Source organism: Sinocyclocheilus grahami, unplaced genomic scaffold (genome assembly GCF_001515645.1).
Source record: "Sinocyclocheilus grahami isolate Dianchi unplaced genomic scaffold, SAMN03320097.WGS_v1.1 scaffold50.1, whole genome shotgun sequence".
Classification (NCBI taxonomy): Eukaryota; Metazoa; Chordata; class Actinopteri; order Cypriniformes; family Cyprinidae; genus Sinocyclocheilus; species Sinocyclocheilus grahami.
In genome coordinates this window covers 835,028-853,252 of record NW_015505229.1, presented here as the reverse complement: position 1 = coordinate 853,252, position 18,225 = coordinate 835,028, and the positions used below count along the sequence as shown (strand labels likewise).

The 18,225-nt window shown below is 36.0% G+C and overlaps 1 protein-coding gene across 3 annotated transcripts in view; it reads left to right on the top strand.

The window, feature by feature from the left end:
• LOC107583115 (GTP-binding protein REM 2-like) overlaps positions 1-16,995 on the top strand; it is a 26,319-nt gene extending 9,324 nt beyond the window's left edge. For all 3 annotated transcript variants that reach the window (XM_016269220.1, XM_016269219.1, XM_016269218.1), the window contains exons 4-5: positions 6,967-7,144; positions 16,228-16,995. In XM_016269220.1, coding sequence (XP_016124706.1) covers positions 6,967-7,144; positions 16,228-16,556 — 507 coding nt within the window. In that variant the 3' untranslated portion in view covers positions 16,557-16,995. The remainder of the gene's footprint in view (positions 1-6,966; positions 7,145-16,227) is intronic.
• Positions 16,996-18,225: the final 1,230 nt, after the last annotated feature.

Below are 18,225 nucleotides of genomic sequence, written 5' to 3'. Positions count from 1 at the left end.
GAGAGAGAGAGAGAGAGATCACAGTGGAGTCAGCGGTCTTAACCGTGGCTTGTGTACTGCACACATACCAGCTTCAACACTATGTCTGTCACATGACTCTGTTCCCCTTTCGGGCTCTGTCTTTGCATTTATTTTGAAAGATGAAGCTCGCGATTATGGTAAGGGACGTTACATTTCCGATGAGTGCTTGCAGTGTTCGGCAAATCACAATGCACTGGGTCAGCTGGCCAATCAGAGCAGACTGCGCTTGTCAAAGGAGGGGGCTTTGTAGTAAACGAAGCGTTTGAGAGAGGCGGGGCATAGAGGACTTACAATAATGTACAGTATTTGAAGAATAATGTGTTTTTTGAACATTAAAGCATGTCAACATTCTGTTACACAAAATAATGATCTTTAAAAAAGCATCATATGACCCCTTTAAGTAAAGATCATGTTCCATGAAGATATTTTTTAGATTTCCTACTGTAAGTATATTAAAATGTAATTTTTGATTAGTAATATGCATTGCTAAGAACTTAATTTGGACAACTTTAAAGGCGATTTTATCAATATTTTGATTTAGTTGCACCCTCAGATTCCAGATTTTCAAATAGTTGTATCTCGGCCAAATATTTTCCTATCCTAACCATACATCAATTGAAAGCTTATTTATTCAGTTTTCAGATGATGTATAAATCTCAATTTTGAAAATTTTGAATTTTATGACTGGTTTTGTGGTCCAGGGTCACATACAGTGGGTACGAAAAGTATTCAGACCCCCTTACATTTTTCACTCTTTGTTATATTGCAGCCATTTGCTAAAATCATTTGTTAATTTTTTTTCCATATAATATGTACTGTTTGTGTGTGTATATATATATATATATATATTATATATACTCTGTACCTATTAAATGTAATGTATAGTATGTATGTGTGTGTGTGTATATATATATATATATATATATATATATATATATTATATTAAGTAAATAAATAGTATTACTCTACTAAAAAATTATATATTTAAAATACATTTCTTTCATACTAAGTATAGTTCAAATCTGTTAACAGATTTATAAAAATGTATAATTTAACTTTATTTGGAGTACTACTTGCACACAATGCAAATTTCTTAATATTAAGCCTAAGATGTGTTTTAATGTCACTATTGATGAGGACTGTATTAGCTTTGAATAACATTGGTCTTTAAATGCAAGATATTTAAAGGGTACCTTATGTGTACTTGCAATAGTTTCACTTTAGCACAATCAAATATACTTCAGTATGTCTTTAGTTGGATTTCAGCACTACTTCCGTACAATTAAAATGCATTAAGTACAAAATTAGTTGTTCCAATTTAGCAGACTTTAAGTATACCAGTTTAGTATACCAAAAGTACAATTGCAGAGTGTTTTTATTAAGTAAATATGTAAATGTATTTGCAGTATACTTAGCATGAAATACATGTATTTCACATACATTTTAGTAGATTTATTTTACACTAGGGTATGTATTATTTACCTTTTTTTTAAACTCATTGACTCATCCTCATCTTGTTCCAAACCTGTATGGCTTTCTTTCTGTAACACAAATAATATGTTAAAAGATGTGCACAACAAAAAAAAATTTCCCATATAATGAAAATGTCTGCTGACTGAGGCTAACATTCTGCCTCACATCTGTTCTTTGGAACAGCATGAGGGTGAATAAATTATGACAGAAATTTCATTTTTGGGTGAATTAGCCCTTTAACATTAGCATTCATTTCAAAATAAAACATGCAATGTGACAAGGTAATGTTAGCATCTTGCATTCTACTTAAACGGTTTACATATTACATACTTGCAAAATATTTTATGAAAATAGCATGCGGTATGAACTAGTTTTCCGTTCTAAACATAGCCCAGACCAACCCTAGCTCTAGCCAGCCATGAACAAGATGCTACTAGTTCTTGTCTGATATGTAATGAGCCGGTAGACTGGGGCTATTCGCTTGGCTATAATTAATAGATTACTTTGAGGTGAAATATTGATGACGCTAAGCAGCTCATGGTTTTTATTTACTGGGTAGGGGCCATTGTGTGTGTAAACTGACAAGGCAGTTTGGACTTTTTTTTCTGTAAATGTGTGACATATACGTCTGTTTATCTCAGTCAGACAGAGTGTGTAGTGTACTGCTGGGAGCCTTATGCTTAAGTACAGTGTGCCTCAGCTTAGCTCCAGTGTCGTTATGGACTGTGAGCTTTGTGTAACGTTCATTAGGGAGATGTTTATTCTTTGATGTTGGTGTGCTTGGCAGAGTAAGCGGGCTTTTATTTCTGTAGAGGTATGTGTGCTTTTGTGTTTATAGCTGCAGAATTGGCTTGTTCAGTGGCTGAGAAAGCACTTTTAGATGGGATGGTGGATGTCTGTGTGTGGGCTCTCGGGCCAAATGTGTATGTTTGGGAGGAGAGGATGTGTGGACAGATGGTCTGTGCTGACTGTCTGCAGGGGTGTGGACCTCATTCTGGTGCACAGACACATATTCGGCACACGGTTATGTCTCAACATCCAATTATCAGACTCGACCTCTCCCCCCTACGGAGCAACAAATTAAAGTCTCTTATGCATCCCTCTTCCTCAAATACATTAATAATTTGTCATATTAACAAAAACAATTATTGTTTCTGGATTTATGTGATGTATAATTTATTATTTGTATTATTATTATATAATTCAGTATAAATAAATATCTAAATAAGTTGCAATAATTAATGTCATTTAAAGTAATATTTAATTATTTAATATTTAATTTATAATGTATTTTATTTTATGTATATATTTAGTATATATTATGTAAATTTAATATATTTGAATATATTTTATATTATTTTTATATTTTATATGTATATATATTTAATAATATAATACATTATGAATATCATAATTTTTTTATATTTTACTTATTTAAATTTTAATATTTAGTGTATTAAATTTAATATAAATTATAATTTTTAATATACTTCATTTTCTCAAGAAAGTTTATCTTGTTTCAAAGACGTGTTTAAGGTGAAAAAGACCAAAACACTGTTGAAACGATGTGGTTTTGTTGTGTATTTTCTGTATTGGCTCATTGACTAGGATCTGCTCTGATTTCCGTGTAATCTGTCTTCCTGTGCCAAATGTGGCAGGAAAAATGTGTGTTTGTTAAATGACCCAGTATAGAAAGAACACAGTTCTTGGGAATGAGTTTATGGTGACAAATGAGTTGAGGGATATTTTAATGCCATGTTTTGCCCAGGTTCTAATCTGCTTTGTGATCTCCTGTGAACTCATTTTATTCTCAACCAAAGGCTTAACCACAGCAACAGAATGCAGAGAAACAATTTCAGGGTTTTAAAACTGGAGTGGATCATTTCTGTAGTGGCACAAAAGGGAATTGGAAAAAAAAGGATTTCCAAATGACTGTTCATCTTCAGTAGAGCTGTACAGCTTGTGAGCCATGAGTTCCAACAGTTTTTAGCTGTTTTGGATTTATGAGTAAAAAGAGGTCTGTGGTTAACATTACATTAGGAGACTTATAATGTTTTGCAGTACAACATAAATGACACATAATCATTCCTTAAACACAAACCTTTAAGCCAAAGTTATTTGTTAAATTTATTTAGCTAAATACAGATTACACCTACTACAATATGACTTAACATGCTTGATGATTTGAATAACCATTACAGTCCTTATGCAATTTTTTAGCATCTTGTGTTTTTAAAACCCCAGTGACAAGTTATGCTAACCACAGATCTACTAATTAGAAAACCAACTTTAAAAAAAATCATTCAAAAGGGAACTTAAGAATTCTAGGTTGGGTTACAAATTGACATCATGACTAAACAGCTCTATTGGTGAGTTCCAGTCATGTCAGAATCATCATATGTATAAATTGAGCACACATGAACACTTTAATGTCATAATTGCTATTGGCAAACTCATTACTTCAGCTCTTGTGTTCCTGTAGCTGAAGTAGTAGAGTATGTTGCTACCAACAACTAGATCATGGGTTCATTTGCCAGGGAATGCATCAACTGATCAAATATATATCTCAAATTCAATGTAAGTCACTTTGGATAGAAGCGTCTGGCAAATGCTTTCGGAGTATCATTTGAAAGATGAATTGTTATTGATTATGATATGTTGTGATGTATGATTAATATCGATCTGGTACCATTTAGTTTTTACATAATTTATGTACTGATGACGAAAATAGAAAAAAACTAGCATCTACTTCTTTTGCTGGTCTATAAGAATTGTGCAATCTTACTATATTTTCCGTCATTCTTTGTGGAAGCATGAGAATGATAAAATATACAAATAAAGCATCAGTGACACATCTAATGTACATGTTTTGCTGTTCATTATTTTGAATTAGCACTGGAAAAAAAGAGAAAGCTATATAAAATGTTTTGAGTCCATTTTTCTCTGACCAAAATCACTTATAGGCACTTAATGTTGCCATTACTACTAACAGAGAAATACTGAAAACACCACAGTGTTTAGACTCTAATGGAAATTCAATCTACAAATTGTTTACTTATAATGGTCTCATTAAAATGCAACTTTGCCTGTAAGTTAAATACTACAGCTTTAAGCAAGATCAGTTTAAACAATCTGCTCACTGTGAGATATTCTGTTCATTTTAATTAAATCGTTTTGCAACATAATAAACACAAAATGAATCTTCCTGACATATAGGAGTTCATAACAGTAAATGTGTTTATACAAAAAGCACCATGCCGTGTAGATGAACATTCAGCTGGATTAGTGAGCATCATTTCATTAACCTGCTGTTATAGGGTAAATATATAATGACATATAGACCATTTCAGCATTTATTAAGAGTGCTGGATTTAATAATCTAAATCTGCACAAGAGGACAAAAAAGCTGGCAGGCATATTTGCTTGACAGCATGGTGTAGGGATTTGTGTGTGTGTGTGTGTGTGTGTGTGTGTGTGTTTCATGACTATAATCACTGAGCTGAGCAGTGTTTGCACTATCACTGTAGGTTATAAAATTTTCACTTGCGTACCTGCATGTGTATACTCGGAGCCATTAAAAGCTATGATTTTGTGTTTATCTGGCCACGAAAGGGCAGACAGTGACAGATGGGCCTGTACTGCAGCGGAAGAGCTCGATGTTGTTATTTAGATACCGCTGTATGCTTTCGTCTTGTTTCTCTGATGGAAAGACCTTTTACTTTGCCTGTCCGGCCCCAGAGAGCCCCTCCATCACATGGAGCACTATCGACCGTGTCGTGCTGTCTTCACCACTCATCAAGATACGTGTCCGCTCCTCGAAGGAGACAACCTCCTCCCTGTGCCCTTCCTGTGTGGGGTTGTGGCAGGTGGCCGAGCCCCCCTTTCCCTTCCTGCTTCCGCCCCACTAGACTCTTCCCTTCCAGAGAAACTCTGTGTTTCTGTGGCTGTGTGAATCTCACGCTCCGGGGCCGAGTGTGATTGGCTCGGCTGCAATGTGAATTTTTTTTAGGCAGCTCTCCAGAGGGTTGGAATTCGCCTTTGGGGAGTCAGAGATGTAGGACACAGGCTTCCCATCTATTTATCTGTTCCACTTTCTGTTTAGGAGATGAAATAGGAAGTGGTACATAGGGGACGGAATAATTTTCTTTCTTCTCTCAATTCATTAAAGTTGGAGCGACAGCCGCCCTGTCATAGCTGTCACCAAGAGAAAGCCAGACCCCGGTGTGGCTGTACTTTAGCGCTGTAAAGAGGTTGTGGTGATGTGCCGTGACGTTCTCGGGGGGTAGGCGCTTGATTGAGGCATCTGCTGCCATTTTGAACACACCTGAGCTCTGTGGCAGCAAAACTGTGAGCTGGAACAACAACAGAGCCGTTGAAGATTTGAGGTTGTTCTCCTTAGATCACAGTAATCCTCTTTTTCATGAACACAAACACTCCTGAGCTGCACTTAAGTGAAAACTGTCCTCCTCTTAAGGCCGTTCACACCAAGAATGATAACTATAACAATTAAAGGGGCAGTTCAGCCAAAAATTTAAATTCTGCCATTAACCACTCACCCTCATGTTGTTCCAAACCCTTAAGACCTCCGTTCATCTTCGGAACACAAATTGAGATATTTTTGATGAAATTCAAGAGCTTTCTGACCCTCCATAGACAGCAAGGGTACTACCACGGGCAAGGCACAGAAACGTAGTAAGGACATCGTTAAAGTAGTTCATGTGACATCAGTGGTTCAACTATAATTTTATGAAGCTACGAGAATACTTTTTGTGCACAAAGAAAAAAAAAGAACGACTTTATTCAACAATTCTTCTCCTCCGCATCACCCTATAGCACCATTTTGGAGAGTATCGCGATGCATGTGCGTGATGCCGTTGACATAGAAAATGCATGCGCTGTGCCTTTCTGGTCCTTGATCGTGGTAGTACCCTTGCTGTCTATGGAGGGTCAGAGAGCTCTCGGATTTCATGAAAAATATCTTAATTTGTGTTCCGAAGATGAACAAAGGTCTTACGGGTTTGGAACGACATGAGGGTGAGTAATTAATGACAGAATTTTCATTTCTGGGTGAACTATCCCTTTAAAGATATTAGCGTCCACACCAATGACGATAATATTCTGTTCTGTTTATGCGAGCTGCATTTATGTCATCTGCCGCTTTAAATGCTTGAGCTTCTTAAACTCGAGTGGATTCTGATCAGCTGTCACTGCATTGATCATTTATCAACAAGAGAAAATCACTCTGAAAGTGATTCCAGTGATATTGTTCCTCTGTGGTTGTGATGTGGACTTTCCTATTCTCATAGAAACTTTATCTTTATTATCATTATAGTTGGTGCGAACAGGCCTTTACTGACCTACAATGACAAATAATCATCTAATGCTTTATAAATTACATGTATATGGAGCACTGAATCTTCATGGTTGAGTTATGCTGTAATTGGCCTGTCTGTGTTTGGATTTGATTGACAGGAGCTGTCCACTCTGCAGTGTGAGGTGTGCATCCTGGTGTTCTCGTTGACGGACAGGCGTAGCTTCCACCGGATTGCTCAGCTCCGCTTACTGTTGAGGGAGACGCTGCCGCACACACCCATCATCCTAGTGGGCAACAAGAGTGACCTTGTGCGCTCCCGTGAGATCAGCACAGAGGGTAGGCCTGTTTTTAATCTACGTCCTTGAGCTACAGATCCCATAATTCAACTCTATTTGCTGCATAGCTGGCGGAGATTACTGGGAATTAAAAGAACAGGGTCAAATGGAAGAATAACGTTTTATAGTGAATGAAACCCTATGAACACAAATACAGAAAGACAGAGAAAGGAGAGAGATGGTAATAGTAATATGCAACATAAATGGAACACAAAGACCAATTATAATTCATTATACCACTAGATATAAGGAAAAGGACAAATTGCAATTAGTGATGGAGATATTAGAATTATATCACTGTCAATTTTTAAATGTAAAATTATATACTGGAAACATTATAGGCATTGGTTTAACAATAAGAATAGTCCAAATATTTTTAAATATATAATTATAAAAATCATAGAAATTAATTCATGATACGCTGCTGTCGAAAAACTGGGGTCAAGATTTTTTTTGGTAAATAAATTAGGCTTCTATTCAACAAGGACACAGTAAATCTATGAAAAGGAAATATAGGGCTTGCGGTCAATTGTAGGAAAGGGGCTGGGTTTAAGCAGACCAAACGATTGGAAAAGTCTGACATACGTCAACCATAAAGTTTCGACTTGAGACATTTTAATAAAAAATGATAATGGTAACGCATTACTATTGGGACCAATTCTCACTATTAACTAGCTGCTTATTAGCATGCCTATTATTAACACATTGGCTGTTTATTAGTACTTAAAATGCACATATTCTGCATGACCATATTCTACATCCCTAATCCTACCCAATACCTAAACTTAACTACCTTACTAACTATTAATAAGCAGCAAATTGGGTGTTTATTGAGGCAAAAGTCATAGTTAATGGTTTGTTAAAGGCACAATATGTAAGATTGTTTTAAAATATCCAAAAATCACTAGAACAGTTTTATATATTTTGCTGATTTGTGTACTTGCATTATCCCAAATGTTTCGAAGAATGTTTAAATCCAGAGAAATAAGCAATTTTAACTAGTGACACGGACCGTGTCCATAGTGTCATTGTGTCGTATGCCAATGACGTTATACACCCTCGATTTCCGTTTTGTTTTGTAGAAAACATGGAAACACCAAAGACGCTTTAATATGCTATGCATTTTATTAGACGGGTGACGACCGCACAGAGTAGCATTATAACAGAACCTTCAAATGTATCTAGTATGATAAAACGGCGCTGCTTACTTCCGCTGCTTTCCGGAAGGAGCGGAAGCGGTCGACTGTGGCATAATAAAAGCTCCGCTGCTTTCGAGCCGTGTGTCGCGCTCGTTCAGCGGCCTCGTTTAGCTTCGACGGCTTTCTGCCTCACTCTGCTTCATACTATGACGTTAATAAATCTGTAATACATTAGCTCATCCATGAACATGATTTCTGCCTGAGTCCCATCGGATTGCTTCGGGCTGTGGGGATGAAGATGACAACTCCCATGATTCCACACTCAGTCACAGCGTCATCAAACTACGCCTTTTTGTTTCTTTGTTTGTTTTGAATATGCATAAAATTACATATTGCGCCTTTAATAGCAATAATTGGACCTTAAAATAAAGTGTGATCATAATAATAAAACATGCATGGATGAATCGTTCACAAAAAGAACTTTCTTTTTAGAAAACAGAGGAATTCTCATTACATGGTGACTTTAAGTGCTTTGAAAATAAGCAGAAAAGTGTGGGAAAATAAGAATAAAATGTATGAGCAATTTCAGTACAGTAATTTAGAGTACAGATCGTATAATTCAACAGGTATTTTGTCCACACAAGGCTCCCTGTGATCCACCTCTGTCTCTCACACTTGTGAGTTATCTATATTAACCTTGGTGCTATGACTCAGTTTTTGTCTAAATGCTTCTATCTCCATCTGGTTGTATTTATATAAGAGGCTTCATGGATCCCTGGCAAGAAAAATCACTCAGCTTATCAGCATAAACAGGTGCTGCTAGGAGATGTCCATTTGTAAAGTGGGCACATTGTCCATTTAGGGATGATATGGAATATAAATTAGCTTTGCTGGTGTTTTCTCAGCAGGGCAGAATTTAGTTCAACCAAACAACTAGTTTAGTTTCTGCCACCTGCATTTTAATCAAACGGATTTCTTTACCTACAATGTATTTGAAAATGGTCTAGCTATTTGAAAATTGTGTGTAATATAGCCTACACATAGAAGGATATATATATATATATATATACAGTGGGGAAAAAAAGTATTTAGTCAGCCACCAATTGTGCAAGTTCTCCCACTTAAAAAGATGAGAGAGGCCTGTAATTTTCATCATAGGTATACCTCAACTATGAGAGACAAAATTAGGGAAAAAAATCCAGAAAATCACATTGTAGGATTTTTAAAGAATTAATTGGTAAATTCCTCGGTAAAATAAGTATTTGGTCACCTACAAACAAGCAAGATTTCTGGCTCTCACAGACCTGTAACTTCTTCTTTAAGAGGCTCCTCTGTCCTCCACTCGTTACCTGTATTAATGGCATCTGTTTGAACTCATTATCAGTATAAAAGACACCTGTCCAAAACCTCAAACAGTCACACTCCAAACTCCACCATGGCCAAGACCAAAATTGTAGACCTCCACCAGGCTGGGAAGACTGAATCTGCAATACGTAAGCAGCTTGGTGTGAAGAAATCAACTGTGGGAGCAATTATTAGAAAAAGGAAGACATACAAGACCACTGATAATCTCCCTCGATCTGGGGCTCCACGCAAGATCTCACCCCGTGGGGTCAAAATGATCACAAGAACTGTGAGCAAAAATCCCAGAACCACACGGAGGGACGGTGATTATAAATATATAAAACAGTTGAGTAAATTTTTTTCAGGATTCTTTGATGAATAGAAAGATACAAAGATCAGCATTTATCTTAAATAAAAAACTTTTGTAACATTTTGTAACACTATACCATTCAAAAGCTTGGAGTCATTATAATTTTTATTTTTATTCATTTTTTTTGGAGGGGGGGGGGGTTATAGAAATTAATACTTTTATTTAGCAAGGATGCTTTAAATTGATCAAAAGTGATGATAAAGACATTTAAAATGTTACAAAACATTTAACGGCCCGCAGCTTGTCTATTGAAATCTAGGCTATTATATGTGGCCCGCCAATCATAATTTACAAATCAACTTGCAAAAAACGGACTCGAATCCATCAATCGTATCATACGCTACTCCCCAGTGCATTACTCTCCAACCTGCGCCACTGCAAACGCTAAATGACACGAGTGTTTATTCTCGATTTTTATCGAAATGTAACGACTTTTTTTTTTCTTGTCATTTAATGAGTTTATTCTCAACATTTTATTTCGCGTTTTTTCTCGAGGTTTAATGACTTTAATCTCGGGATGGTTTTATTTTTTTATTATTGCTTGGGCCTAATCCTCTTTCGTAGAAAGCAGTTATTTTAAATAGTAACAATATTACAAAATGTTACCATTTTTGCTGTATTTTGGATCAAATAAATGCAGGCTTGGGGAGCAGAAAAGAATTCTTTAAAAAACATTAAAAATCTTACTGTTCAAAAACGTTTGTCTGGTATGTTAGCCTATAGTTTGAAGTTAAAGATATTAATAATTAATAAGGTGAGTCTGAGATGTGTATTTGACAGTGATTTCACATTTCTTGTTTGTATGAAGGCTAAATACAAATAAAAGGTGAACATAAATTTATTTGTGCTGTTTTTTTTTCTTCTAAAAAATTGTTTTATAGGAAGAGGTTTCATAGACTTGGCAGTTTTTATGAGGCTTTTTTTAATAGGGTTCATATCGATATAGGAATTATATCGTATCGACTGAAATTAAGAAATATATTGTGATATAAATTTTGTCCATATCGTCCACCCCTACATTTTAGTAACAATATAGCATTAAAAATATTTTATAGTTGCTAATCCCACTCCTACCTCTAATCCTAAACATAACTATTTCTGTACAGTATAAGAAAAACATGACAGACAGATAAATGTGATTTCACATTTCTTGTTTGTATGAAGGCTAAATACAAATAAAAGGTGAACATAAATTTATTTGTGCTGTTTTTTTTTCTTCTAAAAAATAGTTTTATAGGAAGAGGTTTCATAGACTTGGCAGTTTTTATGAGGCTTTTTTTAATAGGGTTCATATCGATATAGGAATTATATCGTATCGACTGAAATTAAGAAATATATTGTGATATAAATTTTGTCCATATCGTCCACCCCTACATTTTAGTAACAATATAGCATTAAAAATATTTTATAGTTGCTAATCCCACTCCTACCTCTAATCCTAAACATAACTATTTCTGTACAGTATAAGAAAAACATGACAGACAGATAAATGCAATTACAAAAGCAATGCAAATGACGATGCCTTGCAGCTGCAGCCCTCTCTGATGGAATATAGTAGGTTTGTGTGAGGTGCAGAGCAGAATTTAAATTGCTAATCGCTGAAAATATTATCCAGATTATTTTCCTGATCCACTCCGTGAACACGTGAAGGCTCGCGCGCATCATTCAAACACTCCTCACCAGAAACACGGCATGTCGCAATCTCCCAAATTCTACAGTAAAACCCAGTGAAACTTAACATGGAAAGATTCATGGTTGTGCTGAATAAGAATTTATTGAAAATTTCATGTCAACTAAGGAATGTTAATAATGCATGTAGCAAAGCTGGAAATCATCAGTGTTATAATGTATTTTAACAGATTTTATAAGTGTATTCGAATGTAATATAACTGGGTTTATAATGTCCAGTTTGTAAAAAAAACGGTTTGTTTTATAATGTCTAATATTAATGTGTTTTTAAATTGATTTTGCCTGTTTTGGGCATATTTAATTAATAACCGCTGATATATAGGTCTTTGTCAGCTTTTTGGCCACTTAATGTATCCGTACCGTAATTCCACAAATAGACGTGCATCAAAATCCAGGTGGCGGCTCACTTGACCAGGTGTTCGCAGAAGGCAGCTCACTTGACCGCGGTGTCAATACGTCAGTTTTGTACGTTTAAATGCTGAAAATATGTAAGTATTTGTACGTTTTAATGCCTGTAAAAACATAAGTAAATGTACGTTTTATAGAACCACATTTTACGTAAAATACATACGAATTATCATGAGATCACATTGATATATATATATATATATATGTGTGTGTATGAATGATTGTTTGCAGAATTTCAGTTAAATTCAGTTCAGTTAAACGTCAGTGAAATATTCAGTATTGAAAATTTACATGTCTCAAAAACTCTGAAGGGGCACGTGTCCCCTCAGTGTAAATTGGCTTAATGCTTCTGGCTGCTTCCATAGTTGTGCTTGTATGTATATCTCTCTCTCTCTCTCGCTCTCCTCTTTTCTTCTCATCTGTTTGTCATGCTTGGCATGTTTAGGACATTTTTTATGTTTGTTATGTATTATTTCTCACCCATAATGTGCTGGTGTTACTATCTTTGTGTGTGTGTATACGTATGCAAGTGCTGGTACATACACTCATATTCTCTCCCTCACACCTTTCTTTCTCTAATTCTCTCCTTCTCCTGCATGGTGACGTGAACCCCCTGTGCCATGTGTTTGCAGGCCTGTGATAAGGAGGATAAGGAAGCTTAGTGTGTTGTAATCATTAAGAAAATGGTGTGCAGGTGCTTTCATGTATTAAAGCTGATAACAGGAAGGTTCTACAGGAAGGATGACATCAGAGGTGCTCTGTTCTTTTGGAAAATTACATCCAGTATAAGCTGCATTCTTCTGTTTATTTCACGTTGCTGCTCATCCACCATAATTCTGAACGACAACAGGGCAAAGTAATGGCAAATCTAACATTTGAGGACATTTTTGTACAGCAGTGGCCAAAATGATTAGAACACTAGTATTTTCTACCAGCTAAAAATGGGTTTAAGTCCGTTATTTCTATCTTTTGCTGTAGTGTGTCAGTAGGAAATATCACTTTACATTTCCAAACATTCATTTTGCCATTAATTGTGATAGATAAACAATCCAGTGAGATTTTTGGTTTGTTTGCACAAGGAGCCTGACAACAGCCAGTGCTCCACACAGAGATCTGAGCTCATTATCATCCAGTCTGTCTGGAATGACATGAAGAAAGAAACACAACAAACTGAGACAGACTAAATCCAGAAGAACTGTGGCAACTTCTCCAAGATGCTTCAAGAAACCTTGATATTTATATAGATATATGTAATCCATATACGTATGGATAAAGTGATAATAATAAGAATTATTGAGCAACAAATCAGCCTATTGATTAAAATATAATTATTTTAGCATAGAATGATTTCTGAAGGATCATGTGATACTGAAGACTAAAGTAATGGCTGCTGAAAATTCATATAGCCTTGATGATCACAAGATACTTTCAAAAACATACAAAAATATACAGACCAAGATTTTACTACATGTTTACATGAAGTAATATTGGCCTGAAAGAAAAAAAAATTGTGGTTTGAGCTACAGATACAATATTTAAGATACCGTTGTGTTCAGATTTCAGAGATGATGGTTTATTGCTATTCATGTAAAACATAGGAAATAGCTGCCTGAGAACGTTACTGAGATGGCTACAGAGTGCCTTTAAAAAGACTTTGATAGCACTCTTCTCATCTACGTTGCTGCAGAATTAAAAAATGAATCATGCATGTCAAGAGCACAAAATGTGTGGGATGAGTTATGCTCCAAAGTTTAATACTTGTAGGCTTAGGGGTTTGTTCAGATCTTCAACCCTAAGTATGAACATTAGGAAGCACCACTTGTGAGTGCATAAGATGGGTGTGGCAGGGAGAAAAGGACCTTGTAGGAAGTGCAGAGGACAGTTATGCGGACACATCTGTGCTCAGCATATTTATTCCTCTGGGTGCTGCAGCCAGTGTGGTTATCGATACGGAAATGTTCTGAATCTTTTTCTGTCTGCATCTATCTTCCTGTCTCCGATACAAACACATGAGCACACACTCACTATGTACTCCGCTTCATGTAAATGGGTTTAATTTACATTGTGTATTTGCGAGTCAGCTTTTTATGCTGACATTCAAGCCTTATTTAAACAGAGACACAGATAGTGGATACGTACATGTTGTAAGGTCGAACAGACTAAATCACTGAAACCGAGACGGCCAACCTTATTCTGGAGAAGATGAGTCTATAGCCATAAACCGAATTTACAACTCTGAAGAACCGTAATGCTACACACATGTGATAAATCTCCTGCCTGCTGTGTCAGAACAAATGGGTGCCCGTTCATTTTTGTTAAGATAACCGGGTCGATCATTTCATAGGGGTCATATGTTTTATCATTTATTTCATCCCTTAAGTCTGTTTATTTTTCCCCACCTCAGCTCTCTCAAGAACATTGAACTTAACCTATGTCTCTTATTTCTTTGCATTTTATCATATATGTGTGTATATATATATATATATATATATATATATATATATGTATATGTATATATGTGTATATATATATGTATATGTATGTGTGTGTGTATATGTCAGAGATGATTTTTTTAGACCATTCAGAAGAACAGCATTTATTTGAATCAGAAATCTTTTGTACTATTATAATTTTTTCCAGTCACTTTTGATCAATTTAATGCATCCTTGCTGGATAAAAATATGATTATTATTATTTTTTTAAATATTACTGACCCCAAACACACACATCCACACAAAAGTGGGTATCACCAAATATACTGGATCCTCATTAAACAGGCTTTTTTTTTGCCATTGTGCCTTTAAGACCTCCATTTAAATGACCTCTGTTATGAAATGTCTTTGCAAACGAGTGATAACACTTGCTTATATAGTGGGTTTGCTATTGGATCCAATCTAGTCGCCACTGCTCCATCTTACAGTAACAGCCTCTTAGCAAAGCCTGTGACAGATTCACAGAACAATCCGTGCTGAAATGTGTCTCACAAACTGTTAAGGTTGAATTGAAATGAGCATGGATCATGGTAAAAATAAACATCAGCCACTTATTTGTATAGCTGTGATCTTTCAGAAGGATATGATGCCAGGATCAGCACAATGTTTGGTTGGGCTTGTCATTAGTTACACACTGTACCAACTGTATAGTATCTTATTCTGGTTGAAGAATAACACAATAATACTGAATATTAGCATTATCTTATTCTGTTGTTTTTGTTGTTTTATCTAGACTTCATCTTTACTTTGTCAGGCCAGGCCAAGTTGCTGAACACTGAATAGGCGTAGTTGACGTGTAAATGTGGGTGGTCATGTGTGAATGTTTTCATTGTTGTGCTGTCAGATTTCTGAACAACCTGCCTTGTTTCAGTGTTGGTACTGTTTAATAAAACTTAAGCTATTAATTATTGTTTTAGTTCACTGAAATAGAGGTGAAATAAAATATTTATTTTTAATTTAAATGTAATTTAAACTAAATGTCTTACTATATTAGACCCCCCCCCCCTCCAATTTTCATTTACGTTGAAGTGTTAATATAACTAAAACAAAAAATAAATTTAGGCTATAAAAATATTTAAAAATGAAGAAAGCACATAAAATTAAATTACTAAAACTTGAACTAAAATAAAAACTGAAAATATAAAAAAGAAAGCTAATTAATATAGTATATAAATAATATTAAAATAACACTGGTTTCAATAATAGGTCTTTTGAACTGACTGCTAAAACATTAAACTAAACTAAATACCATTTTTCATGATACAACCCCTATAAAACTACATGTCATATCTGGATTGGGATGATAAATGTTTTTCAGTTTTCTCAGTCTCCTCCTCCTCCTCCCCGTCTGTTTGTTCTTCTCTCAGGTTATGTCACTCATCCACAATGGTGCCGTCTAGTCGACATCTAAAGTGATCTAATTCAATCCTGTCCACACACCTCCGAACAAACACACCCACACAAACAGCAAGCGTTTAGCCTTTATTTCTCCTTTCCTATGGCCCCTCCGTGCTCCATTAAGTCCCACTCAATTGATTCAGTTATCTAATGCTAATCTGTGTTGATATGACAAGAGATTGTCAAACTCCATCTGTGTCTGTATCACTCAACCTCTCTCTCTCACTCTCTCTCTCTTTCTCAGAGGCACACTCCAGTGCAATGATGTTTGGCTGCCTGTATCTGGAGCTCTCCGTCTCTCTGGACCACCACACTAATGACCTGTTGGAAGCGGCTGTGAGAGCGGCCCGGGGCCACAACCTGGGGCCCGGCTGGACGGAGGGGTCCCCCATGGCGGCCCGCCGAGAGAGCTTGACCAGCAGGGCCAAGCGCTTTCTGTCAGGGCTCGTTCCACGCTCCCACCTCGGCCGAGACAGGGAGGGTGTCAGAGACAGAGACCTCAGCAGACACAGAGGAAGCAGGATGCTCAGGCAGAAATCACGTTCTTGTCATGACCTCAGCGCTCTAATGTAACCTAAAACGACCGAGAGAGAGAAGGGGAGAAGGTGTTAAAAGAGGCTAGAGCAGAAATTGAAGAACTGCATGTAAGATTGACAGGTGAGGAGATAAGAGACAGTGTTGCCGCACCACTTCACAGAGGAGATAATTCTCCTGAGATATTACCTAAACTAGTATGTGTGAAATTAGTTGTTTATACCAGTCTCTCAGTCATTGAACGTGACAGTGGTGCAGCGAAACCAAGCAGTGTATAAACTATCCTGACAGAACATGATCTTTGAGGTTGCAAGAGGCCTGTAAACAGACAGACCAACATAAATATAGCACTGAATTTCAGTATAATGAGTGGATCATGCTGGCTGTGGCAGGCTGTTAGTGATAGAGTAGATCCTGTAGTAGAAGCATGCTGGCACGGCACAGATGCAGAACTGTAGTAAAAGTTCTGAAAAAAAAGCCCACCGGCACAAAATAAGATACTTTAGTTAATGCATGGATTTAGCATTTTAGCTTTTCTCACTCTAACTGCACAAAAATTGCATATTTTCAGGTTTAGGGGAACCAAATAAAGTGATTTAAACTGAAGCAGTTATTGAAAAACTCATATTGGTTGATAGGGCTGCACGATATTGGGATATTTTGTTTATCCGCTGTATGAAAAAAAAAAATACACGCGTTATCACTAGATGACTTGAATGGCTATATTTAGAAAGAAAGAATAATTCTAAAATGATTAGGGTGATTTTGTTGAGTGGATTTGCTTTTTTTTTCTTCTTTTTTTTTAACCCTGAAGACTTTTGAGTGAAAACCATCTGATTTGAGAAAAATGTAAAGATTTGGGTGTTTACATTTGGGTGTACTCTTTAGTTTTCATAGGTCATATTCCCACTGTTGACCCATATAATCTGACTATAAAATAACAATACATTTTTATTGTGGTTATTATTAAATAATAATGTTAAAATAAAAACTCTAGAATTTAATTAAAAATAATTTTATATTATGACTGTAAAATTACAATGTTAATATTTAATACATTTCTTCATTTTAAACTATATTTAAATATACTTCATCGTATGACTGTAAAATTACAATACTAATATTTAAATAATTTCATTTTAAACTATACTTAAATACACTATACTTAATAAATATACTTAAAGGAGTCATGATGTTGCTAAAAAGAACATTATTTTGTGTATTTGGTGTAATGAAATGTTTATGCGGTTTAAGGTTCAAAAACCATTATTTTCCACATAATGTACATTATTGTTTCTCCTCTGTGCCCCGCCTTTCTGAAACGCATCGATTTTTACAAAGCTCATTGGTCTGAAAAGCGAGGTGTGCTGTGATTGGCCAGCTATCCAGTGCGTTGTAATTGGCCGAATACCTCAAGCGTGTGACCGAAATGTTACGCCCCTTACCATACTGTGATGCCGTGTTCCGGCCGGAACGACGAGACAAAAACATTAAAACCCATTATAAACGAGGCATTTGTTGCAGCTAGTGGGGACACTATAATGACTTATGGCGCTTTTCCACTGCATGGTACGGCTCGGTACGGTTTACTTTTGGGGGGGTTTCCACTGGGTACAGTACCTGGTACCTGGTACTTTTTTTAGTACCACCTCGGTTGGGGTTCCAAGTGAACCGTACCGTTACCAAAACGTGACGTGTAAACTCTGCT